Source organism: Alexandromys fortis, unplaced genomic scaffold (assembly GCF_014885135.2).
Source record: "Alexandromys fortis isolate MF-2015 unplaced genomic scaffold, M_Fortis_MF-2015_v1.1 scaffold_19, whole genome shotgun sequence".
NCBI lineage: Eukaryota > Metazoa > Chordata > Mammalia > Rodentia > Cricetidae > Alexandromys > Alexandromys fortis.
Window position 1 is genome coordinate 1,656,694 of NW_026067890.1, and position 21,393 is coordinate 1,678,086.

General features: G+C 43.5%; 1 protein-coding gene across 7 annotated transcripts; it reads left to right on the forward strand.

The window, feature by feature from the left end:
• Nucleotides 1-58: 58 nt before the first annotated feature.
• Extl2 (exostosin like glycosyltransferase 2) lies at nucleotides 59-20,799 on the forward strand. Of its 7 annotated transcripts, XM_050151982.1 has the most exons (8): nucleotides 59-476; nucleotides 645-708; nucleotides 963-1,117; nucleotides 2,986-3,229; nucleotides 3,474-3,548; nucleotides 14,855-15,282; nucleotides 16,300-16,370; nucleotides 18,815-20,799. In XM_050151982.1, the coding sequence occupies exons 5-8, from the start codon at nucleotides 3,544-3,546 to the stop codon at nucleotides 19,298-19,300; spliced, it is 990 nt and encodes a 329-aa protein (XP_050007939.1). In that variant the 5' UTR covers nucleotides 59-476; nucleotides 645-708; nucleotides 963-1,117; nucleotides 2,986-3,229; nucleotides 3,474-3,543; the 3' UTR covers nucleotides 19,301-20,799. The 7 variants fall into 7 exon arrangements, with proteins under 7 accessions (XP_050007939.1, XP_050007617.1, XP_050008015.1 ...); XM_050151660.1 differs by lacking the exon at nucleotides 2,986-3,229; XM_050152058.1 differs by lacking the exon at nucleotides 963-1,117.
• The last annotated feature ends 594 nt before the right edge of the window (nucleotides 20,800-21,393 follow it).

Consider the following 21,393-nt stretch of genomic DNA (forward strand, 5'->3'; position numbering starts at 1 on the left):
ACGGGAAAGCGGGAGGCGGGGTGGGGGCTCGGGCAGGGGCGGGGCTTACGGAGGGAGGAGGCGGGGCTCTGGAGGGCTGCAGAAAGCCCGGGCTGCAAGGCTCCCGGGGAACCTCCAGCTGAACCGGGGGTCCTCTCTCCTGATCTCACGAAGGAAGTCCTCAGCTGCGGTTCTGCAGACGTGGCTGGCTGGGTTCAGGGCCTGCTGTCACCCACCCGGATCGCCCACCACCAGCGTTCCCGGATGCAGTGCAGCCCGCGCCTGCCCCTTCTGCGTTAACCCCCTGAGGACCTCAAATCCCCGCTGTGCTTGAGGCAGCACCGCTGAGGGACCCAGGCAGCCACGCGCTGCGCCGCCACTACGCAGGATGCGCGACGATGGCTTCGCGAGGTCAACGCTGAGGGAGTGCACTCCACCCGCGGAAACCGCCACGCGGGACGCGATCGTTGGGTGCCTTGCAAAAGAAACACTTAAAGGTATTGTAAAGAAGTCTTTTAGGATTAGGTACGTGGAGGCTGTGGCTTCATGTTGTTTGTCCCTCCCGGGCAACCTCAGTTGGTTGCAGCCCTGATGACAAGCGCTAACTCGTCCCAGTAGCATCCCGGTCACCCCGGGACAGTAGCTGTCACTAAGATCCATTTCAGGAGGTGCAGTCACAAGCCGGCTGGATGAGGGACGCTGTGGATGAGCCTTCCGGGCCTGGGCTGGGTAAGGACACACTCCAGAATCTTTCTGGGGGATTGTTTAGACAAGGTTAGCTAGCCACGTGAAAATTAAAAGTTGTTCCCTAGGAATGGAAACCGAGAAAGAGGGTTTGGCTTTGGGAGGTGGCTTGGAAACTACAGAACCGAGCTTCTTGGGAATGTCTATTTGCCTAACAGGAAGTGGAGCGTCACCCAAAGGGAGGGAGGGAGGGATGGCCACTCGGGGACTGTCCCCTGCTCTGGGCCCTCACTTTGCAGGCGGTGCGTTTCCTGGGTTATCAATTGGACTGGTTGGAAGCCTGGTTTAGGAGAGGGGTTGGGAAAGAGACAAGCAAAGGAGACTCCCCTTCCGTTTTGTGCTAACCAAGCTGGAAATAATCCTGCTGGCCCCACTGCAATCCTCTGCACTGGAGGTGAGGCGACTGTAAAATCCTCTTTCGTTGATTTTATTTTTCCATTTGGAATCTATGACTGTTTTGCCTTCGTTCTTGGAACTTTATGTGTAGGAGGAATTTATTCTGTAATTTGATTTTTGAAAATGTATCTTGTAATTTTTTTAAAAATGTAAACCCTTAAAATCTGGTAAAAAAAAAAAACCGGCTTAATTCTACATATTAAGTTCTGGGAAGAGCATTTTTGTCTTTGCTTTTCTTGGGTTATATTTGACTTTTTAATTTTAAGTGAATATTTTCAATTAATAGCATTTACTTTTTAAAAACATACTTTTGTGTTTAGAGTAGTCTTTGAATCTTGCTTTACTGCATTGCTGGGGAAGCCCTAACTGGATGCAGAGTAAGTAAGTAGTTTAAGACTAAATATTTCCATTGCAACCTATTTTTTTTCCTTCCAAGGCTGCTTTATTTCAGTATGTTGATGGGGATACATAGAAATAATCAAATTTCAGCAAGTGATTTCCAGCCTTCACCTCAAGGTCAGCTGCAAGTTGAGCCTATGAGTTTTTTATTCTGCATTTGGAAATAAATTTTGTATTCCGTCTTGTACTACTGTAGATCTGCAATTGCCTAGCTGGCTTAGGGAGAAACCCACATTACCCATTACTGAATAGTTTTGAAATACATGAAAGAAAATTAATTTCAGCTCTATCAGTTTCTAGAGACTCCTAGATTTATCTCCCTCCCTTCAAGATTTAAGATAGATGCTCTCTTGGGGATCTTTTCCTTTCTAAAAGTAGCAGTGCTATTTCAAATCCTTAAGCCCTGGATAGCATAATGGCCAGTGGCCAATTCAGCATTAAAGGAATTTTTGTTTGCAATATAAAGCTCAGAGAGGGACATTGTTTAAATCAGGAAAAGTTCTAGGGGTAGAAATTGTTTCCACTATGCTTGCTTGCTTGCTTTTTCTTTCTTTCTATTTTTTTTTTTATCTCAAAAAATAATATCTGTCAGCCGGGTGGTGGTGGCGCACGCCTTTAATCCCAGCACTCGGGAGGCAGAGACTGGCAGATCTCTGGGAGTTCGAGGCCAGCCTGGTCTACAAGAGCTAGTTCCGGGACAGGTACCAAAGCTACAGAGAAACCCTGTCTCGAGAAACCAAATAATAATAATAATAACAACAACAATATCTGTCCTGTCCATGTTTCCCTGTGTATATTGTGTCAGAATCTGACTCTCTCTCAGTCATCCATTTGGTGAGTATCTAGTCTGTGTCACACTCTGTGGTGGCGACTGGGGCTATAAAGGCAAAGTTCGTTGCCTGAAACAGTTTTCTGGAGAGGACAAGCTGATGTAAAGAGTCCCGTGTCTTAGGGTTGCGTGGTGTGTAAGTTATACACGGGAAATGAGTTGGGAGGAGTGAAGAGAGACAGCTGTCACTCAGGGAGCCTTTCTCTGTATGCTAACCCGTTCCTTTTACCTCTGCAATCATTTTTAGCATAAAAAAAGAAAAAAGATGAATTGGGAGGAAAATGTTTTTGATTTCTCAGCTCTATTTTGGTGGTCAGTATTTAGCAAGCCTCCAATCAGATGAGGTACTTGGGAAATCCCCAGTCATAATTCGTAATCCCTTCACGCATTACAAGTTCAAATGACTAGGGAAGACCATAAAATAGACACAGTAATAAATGTTCTTACATTAATCAACGTGTTCCTACTGTGAACCTTTAAATATTGGTTTACATCGTCAATTAGGTGCTTTTGATTAATTGTGCATGCTATATGGGGGGGGGGGGCGGGGGCTAGAAACCCAGCTGTTCAGACATGTGGTTGAAAATTGAAAAATGGAAGCAGAGAGGATTAAAGGACGGAAACTCCTCTTGTTCCAGGTCCTTCCCAATGGCAGACAGCAAGCGTGAGAAGGATGCCATCTGTCAACCTCAGTAATCCGGGCTGGCATTTATCTGCAACCCTGTTTCAGACCCATGGTTTATGAGATACTGCAAATTAATGTCCTGTGAACTGCTGCCGAACAAAAGGCATTACAGCAGTAGCTAGGAGTAATGGCACATGGAAGTCTAGGAGTTGAATAGTGATGCAGATGATACACATGGCCCTTGGATTCACTTCATGGTGTGTTTGCTTGGGTTCCGAGTGTGTCTGTCGGTGTTCAGGAGTTGGGATGATCCCTGTGTCTTCTGTTTCTGGACCCGCCAAAGAGGTCTAAATACAGAAGAGCCACAGCTGTTAGCATCAACCAGCAGGAAAACACTATCTTCCTTGTCCCCCAAATGTAATTTTTAGAACATAGAATAGCAATTTTTAATTTAAAAGTCACTCCAAGCATCACAGAAAATTCTTTGATATCTTTTAATAGCACCAAGAAAGCCTGTTCCTGTCGAGCACTGAAGCCATAAGGGATGCCACTGTAAAAAATTAGTTACACAATGAGGTAAGTAACAGATTCTGTTGCTTTAAAAAAAAATACATGAAAAAATACATACAGTAAAATATATCATTTGCCTCTCTGAAGTCTTAAATATGTTTATATTGGTATATAACTAATCTCCAAAACTTTTTCATCTTATAAAACTGAAATTTTATACCCATTAAAAAACAACAACAAACTAGCCTTTTCTACCTGCTCCCAGCCCTGGGCAATCTGAGTCTACAGCCTGTTTCTTTGAGTTTAACTAAATACCTCATGTTAAGGGAGATCATGCAATAGTTGTTCTTTTTGTATGAGTCTTTGTTTTACATAGTTTAACTTCCTTTTTGAGACTGAATAAAAAGTCTTGTATACCACACTTCCCAAATAGATGGATTATCTATTCATCCATGGACACTTGGACTTTTTCTTTTCTTTCTTTCTTTTTTTTAAAAGCTATTGTAAATATGACAATAATGAAATACAGCTATTTTTGTCTGCATTTTTTCTTTGGATTTTTGTTTTGTTTTGTTGCCATGGGGTTTCACTCACTAGCCCTGACTAGCCAAGAACCTGCTCACTGTGTATACTAAGTTGGCCTCTTAACGCACAGAGATCTGGCTGCCTTTGACTCTGCCTCCAAGTGCTTGGAGTAAGGCATATGTCACCATACCCGGCTTAGTTCAAATTTTTTGCATTGGTAGTTTTATTTTCTTGAAAATAAAAGTTCTGGCAGGTATGGAAGCTGTCCCAGCCCTGGGGAGGCTAGGCCACGAGGGCTGTGAATTTGATGCCGGTCTTGACTGTATAGTGAGTCTCAAAAAACAAAAAGAAAATTCTAGCTGGAACCAGGACCTACTAGAAAATACCATAAGACCTCTTCTAGGGTGAATCCACTAAAATCATAATCCAGATTCTGGGATAAAATCAATACTTGAAGGTTCCTTTTTGTGGTGTATGGAAGCCTTTCTGAAATTGAACAACTCAGCCTTTTGGCTAAGATCAAGTGTGGTGTCTTCTTTTTTAATCATTTCACTCTGAGGATTGAGCCTATGGCTTTATATATTCTAAGCATGTACTGAGCCTACACCGCAAGCTCCATTACCTCTATATGTGAAATACTCTTGTAGCCTGGACTAAAGCTGAAAATAGCATCCCTGCAAAACATGGAGAGAGTACAGTGTTGCTCAGGTGAGTCCGGAGTTTGATTCTGGCCCACCACTCTGTGGTTCAGGAAACACTTCTCCTATTCTGTCCCGTATGTGTGCCTATCTTATTTTTTTTCTCTCCAAGAATTAAAAATGCTCTCAGTTGGAACTGTTGTATAATGTCAAGGGAGGAAAGTTCTGGCAACTTCCATTGCTATGACTAACTGAGGGTAAGATAAGCTATGTCTGCCCTCCTTCCCACCGTGCTGGGCACGTGGTAAGAACCTATAAATATTGGTTGAGAGGACAGAGCGCCATTGGTTGTATGGCCGACCTTCCCCCACTCAAGTGAGAAAGCTGACGTGAACTGGTGCTTGGTATCTGAAAATGCTTCAAGTCATAATTCAGATGCATGAATCTGTTCCTCCTCAAGAAGCAGCTTTGGAGGCTGCTGAAAACCAGTTTCCACTAGAAGGGAAAGAGTTCCACAGGCCAGTCCAAGGGATTTGTGACCTGACAGTGTTGCTCCCCACCTCCCCAATCTTCCGTTTACTAACACAGGTAGAGGTTCAAATGAAAAGCACCTGCGTCCTGAAATGGCGAAAACAATCGATTTGCAGATGGACTTGACATCTTTTTTGACCCAGTTCTCAAACGAATTTTGCGTTAGACTCTGCTGGGATAAAGCCACTTTTCTGTTTCTAGATTTCTAGATTACTGTCCATTGATGCCTTGGATCCTTGTAGAGTCCGCAGTGTTCCTCTTAGGAATAAGGGCACTCTTGATCCTCTTCTAGTAGGCTTCTGTTGGATTGGTCATCTTCCAACACGGCATTATCATCATTATCATCTGTAATTAGCTGACAGTTCCAAGAGAAACGATCAGAGATTTTATCTATGATAATTCACACCTGTGCACTTTGGAGGTTGAGAGGACCTCACTGTGTGCCTCCGTGATAAATGGCTGGATCGAGGGAGGCAGGCTGTGCATTAAAAGCAATTTATACATATTTATGTTTTATTTCCCTGTAAATGGATGATGGTAAGTTCTAGTTATTGATAGTGACTCCCTGGAGCTGTGCTGAGAACATGATGTTCTGAGCAGGAAAGGGAAGAAGGAGGAGCTGAAAGCCCAAGACTGATGACCAGCTTTTGGTATAGACTGGCAAGGGAGATCGGGACAGGCAATAGAGACACTGGTGTGTAGTGACTGATACCCTGCTTTGAATGCTGCCAGTGCTGTTCCCTCTAACTTGATTTAACGGTACTGAAGTAGCTCACTTACCCTGGCTGCCTGCAGCAGTGGGCTTGACTGTGATGTAACCAGTGCTGAAATGATTTTCTCACGGTATGCCCTGGGGAGTGACCTGGTACTGTAGCACTTACCTAGTCAAATGTGATAGTATATATATGGAGCTTTAAGAAATAATATTTTAGTGATTCTGTTTCAGAACTATAGCTCCAGAAATACAGTAAAGACAGAGCTAGGCCTTCTAAAGGACACTGTTTTCGGTGGTTATCAATGATCGTGTGTGTCTATACGTCTGTGTAGTATACTGTTACTGGAAAAGATGGGTTGCTTTAGCCCTAAGAGTTCATGACTTAGCTGATCACCATTCATGTAGCTGTATGATTGACTGTTCACACACATGGCAAGATCACAAGAAACATCTATGACACTTTTATCTGTATCTTTTGTGTGTGTCTACGTGTGTGTATTTATTCCTGCCTTTTGAAGCTTATGATTAACACAGAGTAACTTTAACTATCTTTTGATATGTTTAGTCTTGCAAAACAAGTAACAGAAGTCAAGAATCTGGTGAGCTCTTTGGGAGAAAGTGAGAGGCCAGAACTGACAGAATGAATGAAGGGCAGTGTGACATTTCTGAAGTAATAGTGACAAGAATGGATTTATGAATATGAACAAAAATCCAACCTGGGCTTGGAGAGATGGCTCAGTGGTGAAGTGTAAATGGAGGCTTTTTCTCAGTCCCAAGGCCCTTTTAGAGTAACCACTCTGAGGCTTAATATTAATTCCAAAGTGTTTGGCCTATTAGCTTAGACTTATTATTAACTAGCTCTTACACCTTAAATGAACCCATTTCTATTACTCTATTATGTATCTATTTTCTATTAACACGTATTTTATCAAAAGTCTCATAGATTATTACCTCACACCTTACTCCTGCAGCTGCTGGAGTCTCTTCCACTCCACCCTTTTTCTCCTTGTATCTGATTGGATTTCCCACCAGGCATATTCTACCTGACTATTGGCCAAATCAGCTTCTATATTAACCAATGGTAATAAAACATAATCACCACCTACAGAGAGACATCCCACATCAGTGAAGAGCACTGATTGCTCTTCCAGAGGACCCAGGTTCAGTTCTCACCTTCCCATGCCTGTGTGACAGGAGCCTCTCCCTACACGAAATAACTCAATGTAATGAAAGAGATTCATCCACTGCAGAGAAGGTGCTGGAAGTGCGGCTGTAACACCGGGAACTGAGATCTGTCTCCATGCCTGAGGAGCACATGGGGTGGAGGGCAGGGAGGGAAAGTTGCAGAGTGCCGGTGATATTTGAAAGATTTGATGGGGCGCAGTTTGTTCGGATTGGCAGAAGGAAGTGTAGGTAAATGGCTAAGACAGGAGACAGATGGGCTTGCTGTATGTCACCAGCCCCTTTGCCTCAGTTCGAACAGTGCCATATGCACGCAGTATACCTGGCCAGAAGCGGCTAGGCAGTCGGCGGCTGCGTCTTCCCAGCTCATCTAGCAGGTCTGTAGAGGGAAGCCCCACGTTCTGAAATGACCTCTGCGTTTCACCTTGGGAGGGTTTTCTGTCTGGCAGATGAAGGCCTTTCTCTGAGCATCTGTCGTCTATAATCATCAGTTTTTATGCAAGTACATATCCTGGAGAATGAGCCCAAAGAGAAACAGTCTGTGTCGTATCGGGCAGATCGCACAGTGAAATGGCAGAATAGTTACCATTCTTGTACCATCTGTAGCATCAAGATGAAAGCGGCAGATCCGCGTGGTCTGGTGCCAGGCCGCTCGCTGTGTTTCTACCTGATGAGCCAGAGGACATTTTTTGTTCCTGCTCCACTCTGACATATTTGTTTACAGCTTCTCTCTGCATAATGGTTCCTCTTTCAGGCTGAAGCAAGTAGCCCCAAGAAAAGAATTCAGCAGTACTACACTGCTTCTGGGGACTGTTGGTAGGTAGTGCATCTTGGAAAATTCCGATTTCCCTTTCCATTTAAAGGCATACACGTATTTGTAACTCACAGTTCATTTGCCATGTATCGTTTGCTCTCTTACTTTATCTTATGTCCACATCTAAAATGTTTCCAACAATCGTCTTCCAGAAACCACTTCCCTCGGAAATGTAAACTTTCCTCACGTCCTAAGTCAGCAGTTCCACAGCTCAGCGTTTGCCCAAGAGAAGCGATGGCAAATGTCTGCATAAACATTTGCTCACAAATGTTCATTGCAGCAATATTGATAATAGCCCAAATATGGAAACAACCAAAGTACGCAGCCGTTGATGAGCAGATAAGCAAAATGCGAACTGTCTGTATACTAGAACATTATCTGGGAGCGAAAATAGAATGGGGGGGGGTAGGCCTGAGAAGGACAAGGCAGTACATTCCGTGCTCACAGTGCAAATGTGACGATCCCCAGAGCTGGCGTAAGTGCCAGGCAGGCGTGGCAGGCCCCCTAGTCCCCGTGCTCCCTCCAGAGGCAGAGATAGAGTCTGTGGGGCAAGCTGACTAGCTGGACTAGCCGAATCTGCAAGTTCTTGGGTCAGCAGAGACCTTGCCACTACTAAAGTTAATAAAGTGGATAGTGATTGAGGAAGATAAGCAATGCCAGCCTGTAGCTTCCACACACATGTGTGCCCACCCACATTCCAAGTCAATATGCACACACACACATACACACACACATCATGTACATATGCATGCCAAAAAGAGATGCTTAAATCTGTGTATGAAGTTTGAAAATGTTTTTGCTAAGTAAAAGGAATAAGATATAAAAGCCAACCGGGCAGTGGTGGCGCACTCCTTTAATCCCAGCACTCGGGAGGCAGAGGCAGGCAGATCTCAGTGAGTTCGAGGCCAACCTGGTCTACAAGATCTAGTTCCAGGACCGGCTCCAAAGCTACAGAGAAGCCCCGTCTCAAAACAAACAACAACAACAAAAAAAGCTATAAAAGCCATATATTGTATAGTTTCATTCATAGAAATGTCTAGAATAGGCAAATTCATTGAGACAAAAAGTAAATTTGTGGTTTTCTGGAGCTGGGAAAGGATGCGATTAATGGAAATTGAAGGGACTGTTCATAGGCCTGAGTTTCCTTGTGGGCACAGAAGGTGTTTTCAAAATAAATCTTGAATGAACGTATTGGCACTTGCTTGCATTTTTAGCACTCAGGATGCTGAGGCAGCAAGCTTGAGAATATGAGGCCAGCCTGGGATAGAAGTCAAGACTCCATCTTAAAAACAAACAAACAGTAACAACAACAACAATAAAACAGTCACGATGTTTCCAAAACTCAGAGGACATTAAAAGAACACACTGAACCATATTCTTTAAATAGGTGCGTTTTGTGGAAGGTGACGTCTCGTTGAAACTATAAAAATGTTCTTATTCAAAGAACTAATTTTTACCTTACTTGCGAGGTGTTTTAGGAACAGCCATGCCACAGTGGACAGTCGTGGGCTGGGCTAGCCAGAAAAGCTTGCCTTGGTTCTCCTGCTGCTGCTGCATAGGCCAGTGCAGCTGCATGACTGCAAGTGTCCCTCCCCAGACCTCCAACTGCTGATCTATAGAAAGAAGAAGTGGGCGTTAGAGGCCTCTGAGATCCTTCTATCCGAGGATTACTTGTCCTTTCAGGGAGGCAAGCAAATATTGGGACGTCTTTGGCAGCTTTATCCCTTGTTCGAGCATAACAAATAGCAGTGGATTCTCTGGTAGTTCTTTCTCTCTGTGTTCAAGTGGATCTTACTAGGCAACTGAAAAGCAGAGCAAGGCTTCTCCACCTTGGTGCTTTGAGCACAACAGGCTCCATAATACTGTGCTGTGGGTGCCATCCTGCTCACTGTGATGTGTTCCACAGTACTCCTGACATCTACCCTCTAGATAGCCATAGTGTCTCCCCTTTAGTCGTGATAACCCAAAATGTCTCCAGACTTGGCCAGCTATCCTTGAATGGTACAACCATCTATGGGTGAAAAACCTCTGTAGTAGAATAGCAGTTTATCAAAATAACCAAAAGGATGGATGTGTTCTTTACCCATGCCGAACTAAGATATGAACCCACCTGCAAGTTGAAATAATCACTGGGAGAACCTTGATTTTTTATATTTGGAGACACGGAGACAAGAAGGACCTTTGCTGTGTTCTGTTGATATTTGCATTGTTTATTAGTTATCTTTCGACTAGTGTGGTTGTGGGGGCGTGAGAAAATAGACTAAGAGCTATCTCCACACTAGGGAGGCAGAGGCAGGTGGAGCTCATAATTCAAGCCTATTCTGGTATACATAGCAAGTTCCGATCAACCAGGGCTACACAGACTTTCTCAAAAGACAGGGAAAGAAGCTGTGAGATCCCCTTCAGAGTGAGACAGAGTGTCAGTTAATAAACACAGACACGATTTTAAAACAGAAAAAAAAAATAAAGGAGAAAAGTTGGTGTTAAAAGCAGGGTACCCAGCTTTTTTTTTTTACTTCTTATTTCTTCACCTCTTGCTGGTGTGCTCTTTGATGCCCCATTCAGAGCCGTGCGTTAGATGATAGGTTCTGTCTTTAGAAAACAAAACAAAAGAAAGACTTGAACTATCCAAAGTGTATCAGGGTTGTTTGCAACAAGCCTACAATAGAGCGGTAACCCTCAGCCATGCTAAAGGAGTGTGTGCCTTGTACAGCCCCTTGGAAAGTCCTTTCTCTCTTACTCTTCCAGGCAAGTTAAGGAATTTGCATAACTTAATTGAGGTACATTATTTAATAAATGCCAAATGAAATATTTATGATCTATCGCTAAAGTCATAAATTATTCAGCTCTCCTGAAACCTGTCTGATACAAGTAAAGTTGAGGCTCAGGAGGTGTTTGGAAGGGAAAACTTGTGTGGTGGCACAGGGAATAAGTGCCACTTTAGGGGTGTAAGGGAAAGGGAAGCTGTCACCCCGGAGGGTGTCTAATATTGTCAAAAGTTTGCAATTATCGACAGTAATGAATCTCTATTACTTTTTCCAAATTAGACTGCCGGGTAGTGAGTGGGTGGAAACATTTCCAAGGTCTATGTCGTGTCTGCCGAGCTCCATAGAGGAGTCCAAAGCTCTTGATCTGGTGTTCTTTAATTCAGTTGGCAAAAACCTTGCTTCCCCGAGTGTTTATAACTAACCATGCAGAGCTGAGCATGTGTTTTAGGAGACCTGTTTTTAAATTCAGTGCCGAAAGGATTTTCGAACCTTTGGAATCAAGATTATTATTTCCTCCGTCTTACCTTTGGGTGACTATCTTGGCAGTCTGTGTTTTTAGGAAGAGAGCACATGGAATGAAAATGCTGTGCTCCAAAGCCTTAGATTACTGTTCTTGAAAAATATTTACACGGAAGCTGAGGTTACTAATTGTATTTGTGCCTCAGAGTGAGGCCATGATAGAGGCAGAAGCACAAAATTGCTTTTCTTGACAGAACAAACTACAGAAAATAGTCCAAGACCAAATGCCCTTGAAAACGTGTCAGAAATCTGTCTGTCTAAGGAATACTGCATTTCAAGTCCGGACTGGAAACGTGAGAGGCTTTGTGGCTTGTGAGAAAGCACTTCCCAAGGGTGGACATGATGGTGCATTCCTGTAACCCCGGGCACTCCAGAGACTGAGGCAGGAGGACTGTGCCTGCAGGGTCAGCCTGCGCTGCAAAGACAGAGACCCTGCCTCAGATAAGAAACAGTTAAGCCACACTTGAGTCAGGACACTGTCCCATCAGGGACTGTATGTGTGCCCCGATCTGCATCCTCAGAAGCTTAAATGCAGGGTGTGAAAACTAATCTACGTGGTTCTTCTCGGGCCATGAAGCAAGGTCGTGGGTGCGTGGTGATGATTTTAACACAATACTCCTGCAAGATGTCCTCTATGCAGAAGGAAAGATGGCTTAGCCTGGTCTAAAGGGTTGTTGGTGGGACAATGGCCTAGCTGCAGCTGCCCGAGTTCAACCATGGCTGTGAAATGAAGACCTTATGTGTGCTCTGTGTGCACACACTACTACTACACCTTTGCAAGAAGGTGGAAGGAAACAGTGTGGTACATAAAGACAATTTTCTATTAAGAAGAGTAGAGTCGTGCTCAGGACTGATCCATGCCTTAGCTATAGTTGGTTTCCAGTGAGTAGTCCTAAGAGCTTCTTCATCTTCTATCATTGTGTCTGTTTACTGTGCAATCTAGGAAGAGAGATTGTTTCAATAGGAATGAAAAGGGAGAATGGATCAGAGTCATCGGGCCTAATACACAATTTTGAGATTAGCCTGTGCTGTATAATCCAAGGCCAGCCAGAGCTTTGTCCCAAGACCTTGTCTCAAAACAAATAAACAGGTAATAATGATTCCATATTCTTTCTTTGTGTGTAAGGGATGTAGTGTGTGTGTGTGTGTTCACATATATATGAGAAGTGTAGAAGTCAGCTTCTGGTGTAATGATCCTCAGGCCAGTCACCTTGATTATTTGAGACAGGGTCTCTCACTGGGACATGGACACTAAGGTCCACTGGCTGGCCAGCAAACACCAAGAATCCACCTGCCTCTGTCTCTGCTGTGCTGGGATTACAGGCCTTGTTACCACACCCAGCTTTTCACAGCAGTGCTAAGGATCAAACTCAGATTTTTGCATGGCAAACACTTCCCCCACGGAGCTGTCTCTCCCAGACCCTCTTATTCTTTCTGATCCTAAGAAATTTGTTTTGTTGACCTAAAAGTACTTTTAGAATGTTGACCAGAAATTCCTAGTTGATTTTTTTTAATATTGTCTCTTCATTAGTGAGGTTTTTTTTTTTTTTTTTTTTTTTTTTTTTTTTTTTTTTTTTTTTTTTTTTTTTTTTTTTTTTTTTTTTTTTTTTTTGACAATCTATTTTCCCCAATACTGGCTTTTGTACTTACTTGTACAGTAGGTCCTAGGTGTGAGGACTGGCCCCAGGGTGCTATGAGGCCAAGAAGGAAAGACAGACAGATCCGGAATTTATTGGGGGAATTGGCACGGAAGTGTGGCACCAGATGGCAGAAGCACCAGCCAGACCTCCTGAGGTGTGGGTCAGCAAAAGGTGTATTTACAGGGTGAGGCAGATGTGACCATCTTCTCTAGATTGTAGCTGGTTTATCTTAAGATAATCTTAAGGACTCCAGCACATGCTTTAAGTGGGGTCTGATAGGAAGGCCTGGCGATTCCCATGGTTTTATCTGTTTCTGGTGTGCTGGGAAACTGTAGAGAAAAACCCAGCTTCCTACTCGGGGCGGTCACAGAGGTGACATCCAAAGATGGCTGCAGCTATGACGAGCTGAATTCCTACACTGACAAAACAGATACAGACACAGTTGCCAGAGTACAACATAAGGACATGTCTGCAAAGCCTAGAGGAGGTTTGTGGAGTAATCGTCTGGAATCAGAAACAGGGGTAATTAAAAACCATCAGTGTTCAAGCAGGAGGTAGCAATCCTGGAAATGATAATGTGTGGAGTCAGAAAGTCATTTCTAAGTCTGTAAAACTGGCAGGAAGATTTAACCTTTTTAACATATGTATACTTGAGAGGTTGATTAGATAAGACTTTCTGACTAGTGAATGTCCAAGCTACCCTCATTTGTTATCTCTTCACTCCTGCTAGTCCATGGCTGGCTCTGGAAGACTGTTTTGTTTTATTTGAGGTAGAGTGTTAGTATATATTATGTAGCCCAAGCTGGCCTGGAATTTGCAGTCCCCCTGCCTCAGCCTCTTGAATGCTGGGATTGCGGTATGCATCACCATGCCTTGTAATGTATGCTGTGAGATGTGGTCCTGTCTTACTGTTCTGTTGCTGTAGAGATACCATGGCCAAGGCAAGTCTTACAAAAGAAAGCATTTAATTGGTGCTTGCTTAGGGTTGCAGAGGGTTAGTCCCTCATTATCATGGTGGGGAGCATGGTGGCAGGCATGATGTGGGAGAAGTAGCTGAGAACTTCTTGATCTCTGTAGGCATCAGGCTGAGAGAGACAAAGACAAGACACGGGGTGGGGGGGGGCTGTGAGAGGGAGAAAGAGAGGAGATACTAGCCTGGAATGGGCTTTTGAAACTCCCAGTGGCCCACCCCCTTAATCTTCCCAAACAGTTAATCATCTGGGAACTAAGCGTGCAAATATAGGAGCCTGTGGGTGGGGCTATTTTCGTTCAAATCACCACAAGCCCCTACTTCAGCCTGTGGGTGAATCCAGGCTGAACAGCACTGCCCACAGTGATGAACAGCCTGGCCTCTAGGGACAGATTTTCCTCATGTAAAACTCAAATTGTTTGATAGCCCTGGAAAAGTTATCGAACCCCTGTGAACATCTAAACTATCAAAGGAGAAGATGAAGGAAGGATAGAGTGGAAGGAGATATGGGGGCGGGGTGAAGAGGAGGAGGAAAAGAGCAGCCATGGCTGCTGCCTGTGCAGTATCAGGCTGGTCAACATTCTAACTCTCATGGCGGGGGCGGGGCCAGGAGTGGCCAGCCCTGAGGTACTCTTGACAGTTGATGCCTCTGGGTGAGAGCAAGGCAGTTTTTTGTTTTTTTTTTTTTTTTTTTTCTCTTTTTTGCTTGCTGCTGTTGTTGTTGTTTAAGGGTGTGGCCCCTTGGAAGTGGAATACACTCCAAGGGATGAACACAAGCTTAGGTGCATATGATCAGCAGAAATTGAACTCTGTGGGGTATTGTAAAAAAAAAAAAATCAAAAAGAAGACAGGAAGGGATGAGAAAGTGATGGTGGGGTCTGGGAGGGGTGGGAAGGGAGTATGATCAGCATAGATTGTATGACATTCTCAGAGAATTGATAAAAATATTGTTTTGAAGAATAAAAGGATGTAAAACTACATTTTTTTTAAATGTTAGGCCAAATAACTTTATGAAAGAATGGAGACGTCAACTAAAATCCATGCTAAGAGTGTCGTGCTCTCTATTCCAGGTGTTGCCACATCTGCAAACTTCCTGGAAGAGTCATGGGGATCCGAGTGCTCCGTTTCTCCCTGGTGGTCATCCTCGTGTTACTGCTCGTGGCTGGAGCTCTGACCAATCTGCTCCCCACTGTCAAAGAGGACAAGATGCTCGCCCTGCGCAGGGAAGCCAAACCCCAGGGCACACCCGCCCTGGACTCCTTCACTCTCATCATGCAGACGTACAACAGGACGGACCTCTTACTGAGACTCCTGAACCACTATCAGGCGGTGCCAAATCTGCACAAAGTGATCGTGGTGTGGAACAACGTGGGCGAGAAGGGACCGGAGGAGTTATGGAATTCTCTCGGGCCGCACCCTGTCCCTGTCCTCTTCAAAACACAGACAGCCAACAAGATGAGGAATCGACTCCAGGTCTTCCCCGAGCTGGAGACCAACGGTGAGGCAAAACTGGGCTCTGCGGCTGACAGGGCGCGTGTGGGCGGGCGGATGGACTTCTGGCTTTTAGGGGAGTTATCATTTTAAAAAAAGCACTTTGAAACACTTAAGCGATTTCCAGGTTTCTAACAAGCAGTTTCCTAGGGGAGGGAATCACATGCATCTTGTAATGATAACAAAGAGGGTAATGTTAAAATATTTTTCCAAGGTATGCCATGTGGCATAGTACTTGCAGAGTGTATATTAATTCACTAAGGAAAAGTCGTAAGATGACTGTCCCAGCCAGGGTTACCATTGCTGTGATAAAACACCATGACCAAATGTGACTTAGGGAGGAAAGGGCTTATTTTGCTTACACTTCTACATCACTGTTTATTATTGAAGAAGTCAGGACAGAAATTCAGACAGAACAAGAACCTGGAGGCAGGACCTAATACAGAGGCCGTGAAGGGGTGCTGCTTACTGGCTTGCTCCCCATGACTTGCTCAACCTGCTTTTTTATAGAACCTAGAACCATCAGCCCAGGGAACAGCACCAACCACAAAGGGCCAGACCCTCCCTATCAATCACTAATTAAGAAAATGCCCTAAGAGCCTGCCGACAGCCCAGTTTTATAGAGGCATTTTCTCAGTAGAGGCTCCCTCCTCTCAGGTATCTATAGCTTGTGTCAAGTTCGCATAAAGCCAGCCAGCACAGCCTGCACAATTTATGCTTAATGTATTTGTATCACTCTCTTCTTCCCACGTGTAACAGTTTCTCCAGGGTAGGATTTTCTTAAAAGAACCTTGGCTGTATTTAAGTGTTCATTTCTGGTTGATGGACTATAATTGCATGTTGATATTTCCCCACAGGGAAATACCATAAGGAGACAGATCTCTCTAAGGATACATTTTTAATTTACTAATTGGGTTCAGAAACACTCAGTTTGAACTGTATGTGTTGACGCAACTGTATCTTCCTGATTTTTTGTATTCATTTCCAGACTGTTGAATGTATTTTTTTTCCTTTTCCATTGCAGCAGTATTAATGGTAGATGACGACACACTCATTAGTGCCCAGGACCTTGTTTTTGCTTTCTCAATTTGGCAGGTAATGTTGCTATATCTTTTATGACATGGGTAAAGTTTTATCTGTGTAATACCTAACCAGGGCAGCTTAGTTTAACATGGGGGCCACTAAAACCGGATAGGCAGTATCTAAACCATAGTTGAGATTGTCACAGGCCAGTCAAGAGCTTCCGAGCTTAGTTAACACAACATGAAAATTGGCTTCCCATTTTGGCGTAGTAGGAAGCAAAATTGGAATTAGCTTCCCAAGAAGAGTGAAGGGATCTGGCACAGCCAAACTACAAGGCAGAAACGTTTTCCCCAGACCATTCGTGTCTCAAATGGGAAATGTTTTTGTGTGTTCACAATGTAAGAAACTTGTTGTAAAAGGAAGCATTCATTGCCTCAACAAGCCTGCATCCCAATGGAGACCGTGGTGAGAAATTCTGAGGTAATAATGGCGTGTGTGTGCCGATTGCGGTGGCAGGTGTTTGTTTTGGCGTGGTTTTTCCTGCATGCCAGCTTGAACAATCAGGCATAAATTGCTTGCTGGCTCCCCCACTGAGCATACACCGGTGACAGCTGAGCTTTACAGGCTGCTTTACGAACTGCCGGAATCCAGAACTGTGGGCAGATCTTCTGATTAAATACCGTGCTGTCCTGGATGGTCAGGTTCGCAGTAAATCCTCCCTCAGAGCCACGGGACGTGGAGGGCAGGTGGTGACAGTGCCCTGCCGTCCCAGCCTTCCGAAAGCTGCAGTTTTTAATTTCATGCCTCGCATATTGATTAACGGATTGTACCCTTTTTTTCTACATTAACAGTTTTTTTTCCTGCCCTGTAAATAAAATCAGTCTACCCTAAATATAAAGATAGAATCAGGTACAGTGTAAAGATGTGATTTGTTAGAGCAATGAACTATAAAGAAATATAAATCATATTTTAAGTTTTAGATATAAAATATCAAAAACATACAGGAGTGTCTGACTGTGTGGTCAGTGTCCTGCATCTCTTCATAATTTGGTGTGTGTGTGCATAAGATGGCGAAGACAGTGCCTACACATGTCTGTCCCTGCCCCACCTTGGTTCCTTCCCCTGGCTTTCTCCGGAGTGTGAGAATTTTCAGTATTTGGTCGACGTAAATGGTTCTTCTTTGGAGCCGACTAGCCTTTATCCTCCACTCATCTGTCACCTGAGCATCCTCTCTGTCTCCAGCAACACAGTGATCACTAACCTCAGTGCACCCACCTGCCTCACCCAACTGCCTTGTTTACAGCCTTCTGACCTCTGCAGGCGTGGTGATCCCCACTCCCATGTGTGAATACCCTCACTGTATTCTGAGCTCCTTGAAATTTAATTCAGCCTAGACTGTATGTGTGTTTGTGTGTGCGTGTGTGTGCTTGTGTGTGTGTGTGTGTGTGTGTGTGTGTGTGAGTGTGTGTGCACACGCACCTGTCCCTTGCCTGGTCAGATAAAACTCAAACTAGGTGAAGTTCACATTATTCGTGAGAATGAATTAAACTTTTAAACGTTCAGTCCTGTAAATTCAACATTTTCTTTTGTTTGCTGTTTTTTTGTTTTACCTTTAGGAAGTCCTTCTTTAATATCATTGTTTTTGCTACCATCTATTCTTTCTTCAAAGATCCTATATCTCTTATCTGTATGTGTGTGTAAATATGTAACTTATGTTTTGTTACTTTTTTAAATTCACATTAAATTCCTTTTTGAAAAGGAAATATCTAAATCTGAAAGGGCATAAAATTTAAAATTTTAACAATATTGAAATTGCTTAAAATCAGTAGTGACTTTCAAGAACATCAAAATCAACACAGGAAAAAATAAATATTGAAAAGCAATAAAAGTCAGATCTATGGATATATATGTTTATATACACATAAGAGATTAGAATAGTTTTTCAAATGATCACTCAAATCTTATCTCCTATAATAATCATGTGATCAACTTTTCTTGTTTTTTTTTTTCTTTTGTCTTTTGGGTTTTTGTTATTGTTTTGGGGTGAGGTAATTTTTGGTTGGTTTGATTTAGTTTTTTGAGTCAGGGTCTTTCTATATAACCCTGCCTGTCCTGGAACTCACGAGTAGACCAGACTGGCCTAGAACTCACAGAGGTGCTGGGATTAAGGTGTGTGCCACCACACCCATCGTGATCAACTTTTCTTACAGCATACTTTAAAGGACTAGACTCCATGGTGACAAAAATTTGTTAGATCAAATGTTATAATCAGGGGACTATTTGTAATAATTTTTCAGAGAGATTTTGGTTATGGTGGAACTTAAGCTTATCAGGAGACAAAGTTATGAGGTTGTCCAGAATTAGAGGAAATTAGGGTGTTAACTAAGCCGGGGGGGGGGGGGGATGTAGAAATAAGGGCAAGTTGACAAACCAGCCACCTCCTCTGTAATAAACGTTTTGTCTATGTCTTCTCTAAAGAAATGCCACACTAATTATTCCTTTCCTCCGCTCCTCAGCAATTTCCTGATCAGATCGTAGGATTTGTACCTAGAAAACACGTCGCCACTTCTTCCGGTATCTACAGTTACGGGGGTTTTGAACTGCAGACACCGGGGCTTGGAAACGGTGACCAGTACTCCATGGTGCTCATCGGCGCCTCCTTCTTCAACAGCAAATACCTGGACCTCTTTCAGAGACAGCCTGCAGCCGTCCACACACTGGTCGATGAGACTCAGAACTGCGATGATATTGCTATGAATTTCGTGGTCTCCAAGCACACTGGGAAGTCTTCAGGGATATTCGTGAAACCTATAAACATAATCAATCTGGAGAAAGAAACCAATGGCTATTCCGGAATGTGGCATCGGGCCGAGCACTTTCTGCAGAGATCTTACTGCCTAAATAAGCTCGTTCATATCTACGATGGCATGCCCTTAAAATACTCCAACATTATGATTTCCCAGTTTGGTTTTCCATATGCCAACCACAAAAGTAAAATTTGAACGGGAAACAGTCAAAACCAAACCCGGAACACCGGTAGGTTTTTGAATGGCTTCTCCATGCTGTGTAATTTTGGTTTTCAAGCAACGCCATGAACTTTTTGTCTAGTCCACAAGTCTCTACAATAGAAACAAAACAAAACAAGAAACATATGCAGTATTTCTAGTATATAAACCACATGGACTGCAAAAGCCAAGAAGCCTGTCTTACCCAGACAGGCCCGTTTGTGAAGAGCTTTTGTCCAAGGTTGTCACTCCTTGGTCCGTGATATTATTGTTTACATCTCGAGACTGCTCTCCAACTTGTTTGAGCGAGCCCTGGCATCTGCCTTAAGGATCTACAGCAAGCTACTTCCAGGACCAGACTCAAAAGAGACCCTTTCCAGCTTTGCAGTGAAGGTTGATTGTTTTTATCTGAAGCCTGAAATGCTTCTTCAGCTAATGCCTGCGGTATAGGGAAAAGCCATGTAAAGAGAGTGTAGTCTTGAACCCATGTCAAGAACCAGGAAAATTTCTAGTTGCCAGTGTCCCTTGTGGCCCTTCTAACCAGAATTAACTGTGCCCGGCATGGTTTTGACGAAGGTGTCAGTGCTGGTAATTCTGCTGTTAAGCCTCTTGTGTCTGGAGTGGGGGGTGGGGGAGGTAAGTTTTCACGTCTGACCAGTCTAATTGTTTGCTTGGTGTTTCTGTGAGCCTACCCTGCATGGATCACTACAATGTGCAGCCAGCCCATGTCTCTCATATGCAACCTGTATGCAACAAGGAGTAAATGTGTCGCTGCAATCTGTCACTGTGTGTGACCATGAGAATGTACGTTCTTTCTTACATTTTACAGAATGTTTAAGAAAGAGTATTAAAGAACTTCTGAAAGAATCGTTAAGTAGAAGCAGCAGAAGTTAAAAAGACCTTAGTATCAAAGACCTTTATTATTAAAGCATACGCTATCCTGTAGATATTTAATAGCCGTGTTACACAGAGATGATTGCATCCAGAACCCTGGATTTTGTTGGTATGTTTTTTTTTAATTCCCAAGGCACTATTCATCATGATAATCCAATTATATAGTTGCAAATAAATAAAGAACTGAGCCATCGTGTGAGAAGACTGTGGGATACCCACAGTTGTTCACTGCTCCTATCGCTATCGCCCGCTCTTTCTCGTGGGAACCATGTGTCTGTGATCTGTCTGGTATTTTTATAGTTTGTCCTTGCTCACCGCTCCTCCACCAGGCCTCTGTGTGTCACTGTTCTTCTCTTTTTATAAGGCCGACGCATTTTGAAAGGTGTGGAAAAGCAGAACAACGGCAGCTGCAGCTGCCCTGCGATGTCTTCCTGCTATCAGCCCAGAGTCTGTCTAACAACGGAGTGCGTACGTGTGTCTTAATGCAGTATTTTTTTTTTAAACTTGACCTCGTTAAAAGTCATGCTTTCCCCAAATTTGGCAGTAATTTTTTTGCCTCTTGGTAGTCCACTATCCAATAAATAAACTTCCAACTCTTCCGACGTTCTGTGTTAATGACTGAGCGGGCTACTTTTGCGGTGCCTTCCATATTTCTCCTTGCTCTAAAATACTACTGACGATGAAGTTGAGAACTTGATATATATTCACCGACTGGGAAACTCTTCCTGGATTTGATTTCCTATCGGTGTTTTAAAACTGAAGTACAACATTATAGCATATAAACAGGAACATGGTCTCACATATTATAGAGTAGTCAACAAGAGTACATTTTGGTCGACACACGACCGCTGCTCTGTGGCTTGCTCCCTATGACCAATCTTCCCATGAATACCTCTTACTCATGCCCTCATGATTCAAAAATCACTTGCGCAGGCACAAAACTACACCCATGAAACAGTGTATATAGCTCAGGCGTGAAGCCTGCAGGCTCTGCCTTTAGACTCTGGGCTCAAATCCTTGCTAGGCATCTCATTATTTAACCAGTCCAGGCTCCTATTTCCTCATCAAAATGTGTTTGTGTTTCTTCATTTTTCTTAAATAATGCCTATATATTCTCAAAATTGGGAAACTCGGAATAGGTTAATATTCATGGTTATATTGGTAATTGCTTTTGAAGAATAAGATAGTATGCCTGG

What these genes read in the sequence shown, in the direction of transcription:
- Extl2 (XM_050151982.1), top strand. An exon ending in CCCCGAGCTGGAGACCAACG is followed by an intron (nt 15,283 to 16,299) that starts GTGAGGCAAAAC and finishes TTTCCATTGCAG; the next exon opens with CAGTATTAATGGTAGATGAC. An exon ending in TTGCTTTCTCAATTTGGCAG is followed by an intron (nt 16,371 to 18,814) that starts GTAATGTTGCTA and finishes TCCGCTCCTCAG; the next exon opens with CAATTTCCTGATCAGATCGT.